The 14,270-nt window shown below is 37.3% G+C and overlaps 1 protein-coding gene across 3 annotated transcripts in view; it reads right to left on the bottom strand.

Moving 5' to 3' along the window:
- Window positions 1-14,270, bottom strand: part of MICU1 (mitochondrial calcium uptake 1) — a 191,805-nt gene that overhangs the window by 23,533 nt on the left and 154,002 nt on the right. For all 3 annotated transcript variants that reach the window (XM_072971337.1, XM_006212857.4, XM_072971338.1), the window contains one exon: window positions 8,095-8,232. In XM_072971337.1, the coding sequence (XP_072827438.1) occupies window positions 8,095-8,232 (138 nt within the window). The remainder of the gene's footprint in view (window positions 1-8,094; window positions 8,233-14,270) is intronic.

Genomic DNA, 14,270 nt, shown 5'->3' with positions numbered 1-14,270 from the left:
TCTCTACCTCCCTCAGCATGGCCCTTCCCAGTCACGAGCCTCTTCTCCTGGTGATGACAACTATTCTGACTTTTAGAGAATTCATTTCCTTGCCTTTTGTAAAAAATAGCATTACTATCTATTTAAGCATCCTTAAACATATGTTTGAGGAGTCTGGTTTTGAATTTTATAAATGGAACCATGCATATGTATTTTATTATAGATGGCTTCCGTCTTTAAGATTTTTCCATGTTTCTGTGTATATCTGTAGGTTCATTCATTTTTATTGCTATAAGTATTCCATTGTGTGAATATATCATGATTTATTTATTCTATTTGGGCTATTTCCAGTTTTTTGGCAATTATGAACAGTGGTGCACCTGTATTTAAGCATTCAATCAAACATTTATGGAGTACCTACTATGTACCAAGCTCCATGACTTCTGGTAGTGAACTGAAAAGTCTGTATTAAAGCATTTTTCCCTAACCTGAGGTCACTTTCATGGTCTTGATCTAGACCACCCAGGGCTAATTCCTTGTACAAATGCCACAGTATGCTATCTAATCTAAGCCCTAGGCTAGAAACAACATTATAAGAGAATTACACTGGACCAGAAGCACAGGTTCTACAATATCACATGCTTGTGGATAGATACACTAATACCTTCTTCTCTATCAAAAGGCATACAGAGGTGGAAACAACCCAAGTGTCCATCAATGAACGAATGGATTAAAAAAATATGGTATATACATATAATGGAAAAGGAAAGAAATTCCAATACATGCTACAACATAGATGAACCTTGAAAACATTATGCGAAGTGAAATAAGCCAGTTGCAACAGGACAAATACTATATGATTCCACTTATATGAGGTGCCTAGAGTAGTTAAATTCATAGAGACAGAAAGTAGAATGGTGGTTTCCAGGGCCTGGGGGTGAGAGGAAATAAGGAATTATTGTTCAAGGGTATGGAGTTTCAGTTTGGGAAGATGAATGGTGGTGTTGGTTGCACAACAGTGTGAACGTACTTAATGCCACTGAACCATTTAAAAATGGTTAAAATGGTAAGTTTTGTTGTGTATATTTCACCACAATAAAAAAAAAGCCATGCTAAAGCTGTTTTACTGTACTTATTAGGGTGTGAATTTCCATAGGCAAGGGGAGGATAGGGGTTGAGTTATGAAAGGGTTTCCAAGGCTAAAGGTTAACGTAAAACCCCCAGGACAGAAAGGGCATGGCAGAGGAAACGCTTCCCACTCTGATAAACAACCTCCAATGCTTGTTAGTTAATTTATCATGAAACATCAAGTACTGCAGCTCAAGACCAGAGCTTATGCTGAGAATTATTTGAGGACAGACAGAGAGAACAATCTGAATTCAGTGGCTATTCACCTGACAATTTAGAGAAACAGTGGAATACAAATCATACTGTCACTATTAAATAAAAATATGTAACACTTTGCCCTTTTTTACGTAGGGATAATTAAAAAATATTTATTGAGCACTTATTAACCACTCAGCACTATGTCAGGAACAGTGAGGGAAATAAAACTGTGTTGGATGTGGGCCTTGATTTTATAGAACATAGAATTCAGAAAGACCTTCTTAAAGAGAGGAAGATGCCAGTCATGAAATTCTTATTTCTTGGTAACTGGCTTAGAAAAAAAAATCCAGAGGTTTATTAGAATAAAGTTAGAATAAAACTGTAGCTTGAGGTTTCTGAATGGAAAATAAAAAGATATGCTTTTTGTGAGTTAAGCTGTTCAGACTAGAAGGCTACGGCTTAAGCACAATCTATTGTCAGGTGATGAACTACAGACATAATAGTCACAAGGAAATATCCTTCTCTTAGGCTTGGCATCAAAGGGGTTTTCTTGATATCTATGGAGACCTGTTTATTCTGTGACCACCTGTTCAGTAAACCAGTAATCTATCTACATTTGTAAAGAACTTATATAAGGTTGGGCTCTAGATGACTAAAAAAACAAGGTAAGACTAATTGTATTTTGACAATCTAAACACTTATTCATGTTGCTTAAAAATGAATTTAACATTAGGGAAGTTGTTAAACAAGCAAGTAGAATTATCACTCAAAACTAAAAGCAATTGATTAAATGTTTAGAAGAAAACAGAAAATCTTCATGACCCTGGGTAAGGCAAGTTCTTAGATATGATACCAAAAACACAATTCATAAAAGAAAAAAATTGGTAAATTAGAATTCCTCAAGATTAAAAATGTGTGCTTCAAAATACTGAGAAAACAGAAAAATGACAGACTGGGAGAAAATATTTTAAAGTCATATATCTAATCAAGGATTTGTATCCAAAATTATATAAAGAATTCTTACAACTCAATAATGAGATGATAATAATAATAATCCAATTAAAAAAATATTTGAAAAGACATCTTCCAAACAAGATGTATAAATGGCTAATAAGTAAATGAAACAATGCTCAGGATCAACAGTCATTAGGGAATGCAAGTTAAAATCACAATGAGATACTACTACACACCTGTTAGAATAACTGAACTCCAAAAGACAGACAATCACAACTTTCGGTGAGGATGTGGATAAACTGGAACTCTCATACATTGCTGTGGAAATGTTACATGCTGCAGCCACTTTGGAAAACAATTTGGCAATTTATTAGAAAGAAGGTTACACGTAATTTTACTATATGACCCAGCCATCCACTCCTAGGACTCTCCTTAAGAGAGATGGAAATTAAAAGATAAAACTGTCAAAAAGAAAAAAAAAAAAAAAAAGAGAGAGAGAGATGGAAATATAGGTCCACATAAAGACTTGTACTTAAATGTTCACAGCAGTGTTATTTATAGTAGCCCCAAATTGGAAACAATTCAAATGTTCACCAACTGGTGAGTGGAGAAACAAATATAGTATATTTATACAATGGAATACTATTTACTATTCAGCAATGAAAAGTAATAAACTATTAATATAAGAACAACATGATTAAACCTAAGAAATATTGTAACAGAAGCCAGACACAAAAGACTACATTATTATATGAATGCATTTATATGAAATGTCCAGAAAAGGAAAATATATAGAGACAGAAAAAGACCAATGGTTGTGTGGGGCTATGGCAGAAATGAGAATTGACCTGGAAACTAGCATGAGGGACCTTTTGGGCGTGACAGAAATCTAAAACTGGATTGCAGTGATGATTGCCTAACTCTGTAAATTTACTAACAATCATTGATGGGTGAATTGTACACTTAAAATAATTTATATCTACTTCATGGTATATAAATTATACCTCAATAAAACTGTTAAAAAATAAAAAGCAGTTGTACTATGAGAAGAGAGGTAAGGAAAATTTGGCTTCCTCTGGAGTCAGTTGTAAAGCCAGATATCTAACGCTGACAGGCCATGGGCAGTGCAAACATACTGTAATGATGATTCTACCGCCTTATCTTTTAATTGGTTAGAGCAAATCCATCTCCTGGGAATCAGTCTGACTGCCTGAGTTCCTTCTACGGCCCACTGAAGAGATGAAAGAGTCTCCTTCCTTCTCCCTTATAAGCTGTGCCTCTCACTATTCTTATCATCTATCATCTGCTCAATCTTCTGCTTAGTTTTTAAAAACATTTAAATCATTTTTATATCATGCAATTTATGAATATGGTACAAAGTGTTAAATACAGAGTAATTCTTCCTTTACCCCAGCCATCCAGTCTCCCTCCCTGGTCACTGTCACCAGTTTCTTGGGTGCCCTTTCAGAGGTGTTACTATGCTTGTCTGGTTCCAATAAAACATCTTCTCATTGCAAAGCCCACACTTTTCTTCAACTGGTCGGTGCCTGGCAGCAGGGGGGAAATTACACCATTTCCATTACATACATTTCTACAAGTACCTAATTGTCCTGAAACATCACTTCCTTCATGTGTTCATTCCTTCTGCTGACAAAATATCAGTGATTTCCCACTGTCAACTGGAAAAATCCCAAACTTCTTGGCCTAGTATTCAAGGTCCTTTACAATCTATTTCTGTAATTTATCTTTCTGTCTCACTAAGAACCTCTAGGCTAGAGTCTAGCAATACTGTCTTCCCTGTTTCCCCCAAACCCTTCAGCTTATTCAAATCATGGAGAATAAAAAATGGCAATAAGCAGATTCATCAGTAGGAAGATTGTGGACTCTGGAATGAGACAGTCTTGGATTTGAATCCTAGTGCCACTGAGGATGGAAAGTAAAAATAAAATAAAATAAAATAAAATAAAATAAAATAAAATAAAATAAAATAAAGCTGAGTCAGAATTTTTTCTAGAAGAAAAATTCACAGAAAAAAGGATATTGAAAGGAATGGGGAAAAATATGATAAAGGACATGGACCAATCTTTAAAATGAAGCCAAAACAAAACATGTTTCTCATAAAAAAGAAAGAAAGAAAATCTGTCTTTGTTAAGTAAGAAATATGGTGGTTATGCATAGCATGAATAGAGTAAAAACATGGTGGTTACTCACAGCATGAATAGAGTAATTTTCCCAGGGATGGCAGGTTCCCCAATTCTTCCAGCTATTACTCAAGGACAAAACAGCCAGAGACGCTGATGGAGCAGGCCCCTCCAGAGCAGTGGCTCACAAGTCTAAATGCATATTAGAAGCACCTGGGGAGCCTTTTAAGAACTACTGATGCCTGGCCTCACCCACTGAGCTTCTGATTTAATTGGCTTGAAGTGGACCCCAATAGCCATATTTCTGAAAAGTTCCCCAAGCGATCCTACTGGGAGACCAGGCTGAAAGCACTGCTTTAGAGGAAGAGTGTGATTAGGAGTAACAGAACTTTGCTAGAAAAGGGACAATATCTGCAATATGAAGCCTTGGATTTTAGTCCAGACTTTGGGTAGGTCATTAATTTCTCTTTCTCTGTCTGTATATCCTCAAAGGAGAAATGAGATCTAACAAAGCTATTAGAGAGACAAAAAAGAAAAATGGCTGTGAAGCACTGCATGGTCATTAAGTAATACACAAATATTTATTTAATACCACCACAGGGCCCTTTAATCCTTCAGGTCTGGTTTGATATTTTGTACAGAACCCTACACAGAAAATGGTTCATGTGAGCCAAGTGAAAACTTATATTTTTATGTTAACAAATTCAAAGTGGAATAAAAGCAGCAATTAGAAAGCAGATGGTGATTCCCCCTTTAATGGGAAATGGTCCTAGAGAGATGGGCTGGTGACCTTAGGAGCAAAGGCCCTTCATTAACTCTCATTTTAGCTAATTGCTATGTTCACTATTTAATCAACATGAAAGTACAATCAATCTCCACCTCTCTGCTAAAGCAGGCTAGAAATTCTGAGCCAGAAGTCATTTAGCATCCTAGATTATCATCATCTGATAAAATTTGTCCTTTAACTTCAGAGCTCTTTTGCAAGGTCTTCAAGGTCCTAAACTGACTCCTGCCAAGGCTAAAGCACTTTATTCCTTTAAGGGCGGTATCTCCAACATCCAATTTATCACTTTTAAACATAAATTTATAACAAAACATGAATTAGCCTATATTATTTTAAGGCCAAATAAATGCCTGGAGCAAATTTCAAAAATAAGTCTGGTCAAAAAAAAAAAAGGAGTATATCTTACAAAATCCACCTAGATATTTGCGATCAATTTTCTGAAATTATAATTTCCAACAGATATGAGCTGGGTACTAGGGAGTGTAGGAGTTCTCTCTGGGAGAGAAATATTGTCCTCTGTCACTTTCCATTAATGAGTCTTCCTCCACAGCCACGGGAACACCTTGGGACAGGCTGGACTGAACTCTCAGAAGCTGATACTTTCTCTCAGAGACCAGTCTACCCTCAGTTGCAGTTCACAGCCTGTTCAAAGGTCCTTTCAGCTTTTCAACATCTAAGACTAGGAGGAAAAGGTCCAGCTGATAAGAAATGCTTTCCACCAACCTGGGGTGATGCTATTCATGCAAGATTTCCTGCACAAAGACTAATAACTAGGGAAACTGAGTAAGTGCAAGCAATCCTATTTTTTATTTATTTTCAACTACTGAGTTTTTAAAGCTAGAAGGGCCCTTAGAGCCTGCATCTAGGACAAGGCTCTTAATTCATGAGGTCAATAACGTTAAGTGATTTGTCTCATGTCCATGGAAATTGCTGAGGCAGCACTTGAACTCAAATCTCCTAGCTCCATGTCTACCACACCACACTACTTTGGCAATCCCTCATGGAATATGTTTAGTACCAGCTCAGTTTCCTGCTCTTGACCAAATAGTAACTGTTATCAGGTAGAAAGGGTATTGGGCTGAGAATGAGAAGATTTGGATTCTAGCCTTGCATTGCTCTGTGTGTTTCTGTGTGTTGTGTGTGTATGTGTGTGATCTTTAAGAGGTTTGGCCTCTTTACTAGTTTCTGCTTCAGTTTATCCATCCCATCTCCTGGCAAAACCCCAGAATCTGACTCATCTACCATCTGCCTCTTCCTGTACCTGGTACAGCTCTAAAAGGTATCACAGAGCAGTGTTGACTAGTGCCACCACAAACCTGTAGTCTCCAATCTCAATGCTGCTCAAAAACGCCCTATCATCTCTTTCTGAAATCTCTAATAACCTTAATCTCAATCTTTTTACTTTTACACTTGCTCCTTTCCAAACCATTTTTCATAAAGCAACCAGAGTCATCTCTTTAAATATACACAACCGTGTCATTTCACTGATCACAACCCTTTGACAGCTTCCACTGCACTGTGACTAAAACCCCAACTCGTTCCATGCCTAGGAAGTCCTGCATGTTCTGGCCCCATCTCCCTCTCAGACCTCATCTCAGGCCACTCTCCTCTCTGCTAGTACGCTCCAACCACAACAGATCCCTGGCAGTTCCTCACACATGCCAGGTTTGTCTTTCTTGCTTGTTATGGACTGAATGTTTGTGTTCCCCCAAAATTTATACATCGAAGCCTTAACCCCCAGTGTGGCTATATTAGGAGATGAGGTCTCTCAGTCCTAAATAACTGAGGTTAAATGTGGTTATAAGGGTGGGGCCCTAATCTGATAGAATTAGTGTCCTCATAAGAAGACATGTCTGAGAGCATGCTTTCTCTCTCTCTCACTGCACAAGCGCCAAGGAAAGGCCCTGTGAGAACATAGTAAGAAGGTGGCTGTCTATAGGATAGGAAGAGAGCCCTCATTAGAAACTCAATTTGCTGGCACCTTGATCATATACTTCTAGCCTCCAGAACTGTGTGAAAATACACTTCTGTTGTTTAAGCCACCCTGTCTGTGGTATTCTGTTACAGCAGCCCAAGCAGAGTAACATACTGCCTCAGAGTTTTTAACACATGCTGTTTCCTTCTTTCTGGAGCCTCCTCTCCCATCTTCTTCCTTTTCTTTCTCTTTACTCCTTCTCCGCTTCCTTATTTCTCATTCTAATATGCCCTCTAGTTGAACCACTGTAATAAAACAGCTCTCCCAAAGGTCACGATTTTACCAAAACCAATGGGTATTTACCTTCTTACTTTACTGGACCCTCTCAGTCCCATGTGACACTGCAGACCCCTCAGTTCCTGAACCACCTACTTCCTTAGCTTTGATTTCACTACTTTTTCTACTTATTTCTCTAATCATTTCCTAAGATTTCCTTCCGGAGCTGTGTAAATATTAGTGTTCCACTTGATTTTGTCCTTTGCCCACAGTTCCTTTCTGTGTAACATTCTTGTCGGGCAATCTCATCCATTCTCATGGTTTTAATTCTAATTGTGTGTTGATGATTCCCACATCTACCTCAGTCCTCTAACGTAGATCTGAATATCCAACTGCCTGCTAACCATCTCTACTTCAATAGTCCAGAGGCACCTTAAACTCAAGATATATACAACTGAATTCTTTACCTTCCCCTGTAAACCAGCCTCTCTCTTGAAATTCTCAGTCGCAGTTCATAGTGCTACCCTTTGTTGCACCAAAAAAACCTAGGATCATTCGGGGCTATCCCCTCTTCCTCACCCACTGCTCATTGTTTTTTTTCAGGTACCAGAGATACATTAGTCATAATCTTTGGTTCACCACACTCTCACTATGTGAGTATCTTTGCAGTAACAATATGCTTCCACGGTTCCTTTCTTCCTTGAGGCAAAGATACCTACCTTGCCCTCTTTGAAGTGCTTCTTGAGCTGTTTCTGCATGGCAGTCAGCTTCTTGGACTGCACCCCACTGTAGGCCAGTAGCATGCCACCAAACTGCCTCTCAGTGATTCTCCCATCCACAGGGTCGTGACGTTCGAACTGGGAAGGAAACAGAAAGAATGTCCTTGGGGTCAGATGGGAAGTATTTTGACATAGAATGTGGAATGATCCACTGTGTTGGCCTGCAGAAAATAGCTGATGGCCAGGACCATATTTTTGAACTACAATTCTCACCAAGATTTAAAATAATTAGTCAGAAACAGAAGATCAGTGTTCTTATTCTAGTTCTGCCACTAGTTATCCAACTACTCTGGACCTCAATTTCCTCATGGATAAAACAGAACTGCTGTAACATCTCATACACCTTTGAGATCAGGAACATCCTTGTGGGAAAAAAAATAATGTTGAAACTCCATTCAAATTTACGAGTAACTTTTTTTAAAACATTTTTTAATTGAGTTATAGTCATTTTACCATGTTGTATCAAATTCCAGTGTAGGGCACAATTTTTCAGTTATACATGAACATACATATGTTCATTGTCATATTTTTTTCGCTGTGAGCTACAACAAGATCTTGTATATATTTCCCTATGCTATACAGTATAATCTTGTTTATCTCTTTTGCATATGCCTGTCAGTATCTACAAATTTTGAACTCTCAGTCTGTCCCCTCCCACCCTTCTCCCCTTTGGCAACTACAAGTTTGTATTCTATGTCTATGAGTCTGTTTCTGTTTTGTATTTATGCTTTTTTTTTTTTTAGATTCCACATATGAGCAATCTCATATGGTATTTTTCTTTCTCTTTCTGGCTTACTTCACTTAGAATGACATTCTCCAGGAGCATCCACATTGCTGCAAATGGCATTATGTTGTCGTTTTTTATGCCTGAATAGTATTCCATTGTATAAATATACCATATCTTTTTATCCAGTCTTCTGTTGATGGACATCATTCTGTTGATGAGTAACATTTTTAGTAATAAGCACTCTCAAGATCTTCCATATCCTTGCTACTCAGAGAAAACTTAAAAGCTAGTTATTATAAATTTGATCATTTACACATTTGTAAAAGTCACATGAGTTCCTCAATCTGTACTTAATATTGTTATATACTCAGACCTTTAAGGATTTCAAAAAAAAGTAATGTGTTTTTAAGTTTTCCCCAAAATGGTAATCAAATGCTAGGACATAAATAGAGCTTGAAAAAAAAATGTGCAGAGAGTAGGATGCCTTAATTAGACATGCCTACTTATTACAAAGCTACTGAAAAACCATTAAGTATATTTAAATATGCAGATGGAAAGGTTAAGTATAAAGGACCTCTAGATAATCTAAATAATATCTGAAAACTAAGATTTTCATTTTAAAATGGAGACAAGAAAAGTATCTCAATGCCAGCTGCAGCGTTACTTATAAATGCATAAATAATAAAATGGCTAGAGATGGTTCCAGAAACCAATTAGAAAGCAAAAAGATTTCAAGATGGTAAAAACTTTCCATGGTTTTATTGGAAAATAACAGTTACCAGGAAACTTTCAGATTCCTGTGTGGCAGGGCATAATCCTGTTCTCCTAAGAGGATTATATATAGACAGAAGACATTGCTACATAAGGTCATATCAACAAACATTTCCCGAATGTCTGCTCATTGTCTAGCAATGTGTTTCTCATTGCAGGGTACAGGAAAGTAGGAAAAGATTCAGTTTCTGTCCTTAGGGGCTTCACCACGCAGTAGGGAGATAAGACTTACATATGGGATGCAAAATAAGGAAGTATGCAGTTAAGAGTGAAATTCTTCTCAATTTTCATTTCCTTGGTTAGTTTGGTAAGTTGACAAACATCTTAATTTGTTTCTTCACTTGTCAGAATATGTCAGTGAGCAAGACACAAGAATCACATTCTAACCACAGTAATCATCTACTGAACATGTACTATGGACCAGGTACTTCACCTGTATATTCTTTCATTTAATAACTATAACAACCCTATGGAGTAGATATTGTCAGCTCCATTTCACAGATGAGAAAACTGAGGTAACATGAAATTACATGTGGCAGAGCTGGGATTCAAATGTGGCTTTGTCTGGGTCCAAAGACTGTATCTCAATATCACACTGTTTCCTCTTTCTGAACAACAGTATATATTCATCCTATAGGACAGTCTTTGTCCTTGTTCTTGATAAACTCATAAAGCAATGGAGCTCAGTCATATTGGAGTGAGAAGCAAAACTATTTCCAAAGAAATCAACATCATCAATATTAAGTGAAAGGCTCTTTTTTTAATGCAGTCATTCAGTATTTCATGTTTGTCACACTATCACTTTTACAGAGCTGATTAATATTTGACAACACCAAAAGTTTTCAGGGTTCAATTTAAGTTTGATTTATGACTCAATTTACCACCCTGAAACAAAATAGAGGACTGATAAAAATTTTTGCAAACGGGCATACTTTCTGCAATGTTTAAATCAGATTTTCAGTGAAATGTGATACCCGGGCCAAAGTTGGGCTTCGTCAAGGCAAGCAAAACAAAGCTGAGGTCCCTGCTCTTGAGGCTACCCTTCAACAATTTAAGGTGCTATTTTACCCTTATCTGAGAGATTTCACAGCTGTGAAGAAATCCCATATGTTTGAATTAGATGAGTTAAGCTTTATCCCATAAGATAGAGTCAAGGTTGAAATGTCTCTTTTCATAGTGTTGGCAGCAGCAGCAGTGTGCTCGAGGCTTCTGAAAGCCTGTATTCATCTGCTCTCCACGGGAGCATAAGGCCTTACCTCTCTTATGTTTCAAAGGCAGGAAAGACAATTTCTAGGGGAGATCCCCAAGTAACAGTTCCAGTGTCCAAAGTACAATTTTCACTAATGTTCTTTGAAAACACACACTTGTCTTTTTCTATTATTATTATTTTAATAGTTTGATGTGGTTGGAACCTGAAAGTGCTAAAAAACTAAAATTCAGCTCCACGCAGTATGGACCACTTCACAGTTTACTACCTCCTCTGTAATTTGATTTGGGGTGCCACTGAAGACCTAAGATGCTAAGATGCTACTAAGGTTAGGGAGCTTTGAGGGTAGTTTCTCAAAGACTGGCATTAGGGCTAAATTTTCAAGGGCACTAGCTCAACATCATGTGGCACCATATGAATACAATCCCCAGGGTCATGAGAGGATCTTTGGGGAAAGACATAGGTTATTATAAAATTATCCCAGTGTAGAAAGCTTCTAATTGCATATCTGGAAGCAATTCAAATGATTGGCCTGTGTTTTATTTACCAAATGCTGATAAAGTCTCATGTTCCACTTCAGTGACAATAAAGAAATTCCATTCTATTTGATCCTGGGGCATAGAACCTGTGCGTTCTAGCACACCACCTACCAGTTGCATTGCTTTTTCAGAGTATACTATAAGCTACAGTAACCAAAACAGTGTGGTACCGGCACAAAAACTGACACATAGATCAACAGAACAGAATAGAGAGCCCATAAATAAACCCATGCACCTATGATTAATTAACATATGTCAAAGGAGGCAAGAGTATATACACTGTAGAAAAGACAGTCTTATCAACAAGTGGTGCTGGGAAAACTAAGCAGCCACATGTAAAACAATGAGATTAAAACATTTCTTCATACCATGCACAAAAATAAACTCAAAATGGTTTAAAGACCCAAATGTAAGACCCTAAACCATAAACTCCTAGAAGAGAACACAGGTGGAACAGTCTTTGACATAAATTGTAGAAATATTTTCTTGGATGAGTCTCCTAAGGCAAAAGAAATAAAAACAAAAATAAATGGGGTCTAATTATATTTAAAAGCTTCTGCACAGTGAAGGAAACCCTAACAAAATGAAAAGACAACCTATGGAATGGGAGAATATTTGCAAATGATGCTGTAACCAACAAGGGGTTGATATCTCAATTATAGGAATAGCTCATAAAAGTCAGTATCAAAAAAACAAACAACCCAATCAAAAAAAGGACAGAAGATCTGAACAGATATTTTTCCAAAGACACACAGATGGCTAATAGGCACATGAAAAGATGCTCAACATTGCTAATTATTAGAGAAATGCAAATCAAAACCACAATGAGGTATCATCTCATACGTGTCAGAATGGTGCAGCCACTATAGAAAACAGTATGGAGGTTCCTTAAAAAATTAAAAATAGAACTACCAGATGATCCAGCAATTTTAATCTTAGGTATGTATCTGGGAAAAATGAAAACACTAATTAAAAAATATGCATGCATCCCAATGTTCATAGCTGCACTATTTACAATAGGCAAGACACGGGAGCAACCCAAACGCCCATCAACAGACAACTGGATTAAGAAGATGTGGAATATTACTTAGCCACAAAAAGAATGAAATGTTGCTATTTTCAGCAATGTGGATGGATCTAGAGAATATTATACTTAGTGAAATAAGTTAGACAAAGACAAACACTATATTGATATCATTTATACGTGGAATTTAAAACATAAATACAAATGAATGTTTATGCAATGCAGAAGCAGACTCAGGTATAAAGAAAACAAACTTGTGGTTACCAAAGGGGAGAGGGAAGGACGGAGGGACAAATTAAGGGTATGAGATTAACAGATACAAACTACTATATATAAATAGATAAGCAATAAGGATGTACTGTATGGCACAGAGAATCACATCCATTATCTTGTAATAATCTGCAATGGAGTATAATCTGCAAAAATATTGAATCACAATATGCTGTACACCTGAAACTAACACAAGATTGTAAATTAACTACACTTCAATTAAAAAGAAAAAGAAATTCCACTCCATTTGACCCTGTGGCACAGGACATGTGAGTCCAGCACACTACCCACCATCTGCATTGCTTCTTTGTGTCTAAGAAGAAAGCTGAATAGCCTAGTATTTTCTCTTCCACAGCCACTGCCACTTTCTCAAACGGATACAAGCTGTTAGCTCCCTGTTGTTCCCTAGGAGGCTGCAGGGCAGGCAAAGAGGGGACAGAGAAGAGGAGCCAGAAAACTGTCTACAAGATTTTTCCTGGCTTTCTGTCCACACTGTGCCTCTTGTTCCCACCCTTGCCCCTTGTTGAGAGGAGGGACAGCTTTTTGGAAGGACAGATGGTCTACATATATCTAGACAAAATGATATAAGAAAGATAGGAAGCCAGGAAGAGAAGAAAACATGTATTATGAGCAAAGGCCAAAGTAAGATTAGAAAAATCGTGAAAGGAAAAAGAAATCAGTATCTGCAAGCAGGTCTTGATTTATTAAAGGCTTTTGAGGTTAATATATTTTAACAAATATAAACTTTCAACATTATTCTCCTTCATAAAATTATGTTTCAGGAGACTTTGTCCATCCCTCAGTATGACAATTTTCTTTATAGGCTTTTTCCAGCTTTTGAACTGTACAATTCAAGTAATGCATAGTTAGATCAAGCCACTGAGCTCAAAACATCTATGTTTTTCAATTTGACAGTATTTGGCTTTTGAGATCTTAATCATATCACCGCTGCTCCTACCAGGAGTCTCAGAAAAACTGTTATGCCCATCAAAAGGAAAAAGTGACTGCAGGCAATGTTCTCTACTGCAAACACCCAGTGAGCATGACATACATTCCACAGTCTGAATGTGAAGTCTGTGTTTCTACAACTGGCAACGGACATCAGAGATACCCAGGTCAAATTGCCTGGAGACTGAATTTTCTTTTTCTTTTTTTGGGAGGGGGTAGGGAGAGGTAATTTTAAAAATTTATTTATTTCTTTATTGGGGAGGTACTGGGGATTGAACCCAGGACCTCGTACATGCTAAGTATGTGCTCTACCACTTGAGCTATATACCCTTCCCCTCCCGAATTTTGTTGATCTTTAAATATAAGATGCATCTTCACCGTCAGCACTAATATGATTGTCTTTTGGCTAAGGAAGAAGGCCCACAATTTGGAACGAAGGAAACATGGTTCAGTGCCCTCAGCAAGGGCCAAAACAATCCATTAGCGTCTGGGATCATAAGATTATAGATGACCAAACTAAGGGGCTAGGCTTTTCTAGTTTAAATCCAAGGAGTCTTTCCATTTAAAAATGGTTTTTATAGAAAGTTCAAGCTGGTGAGCAAATCAAGTGACCAAAAGACAAGAGTATCA

Source organism: Vicugna pacos, chromosome 11 (genome assembly GCF_048564905.1).
Source record: "Vicugna pacos chromosome 11, VicPac4, whole genome shotgun sequence".
NCBI lineage: Eukaryota > Metazoa > Chordata > Mammalia > Artiodactyla > Camelidae > Vicugna > Vicugna pacos.
Note: the sequence above shows the minus strand (reverse complement) of the source record. Positions and strands in the feature narration are given on the sequence as shown.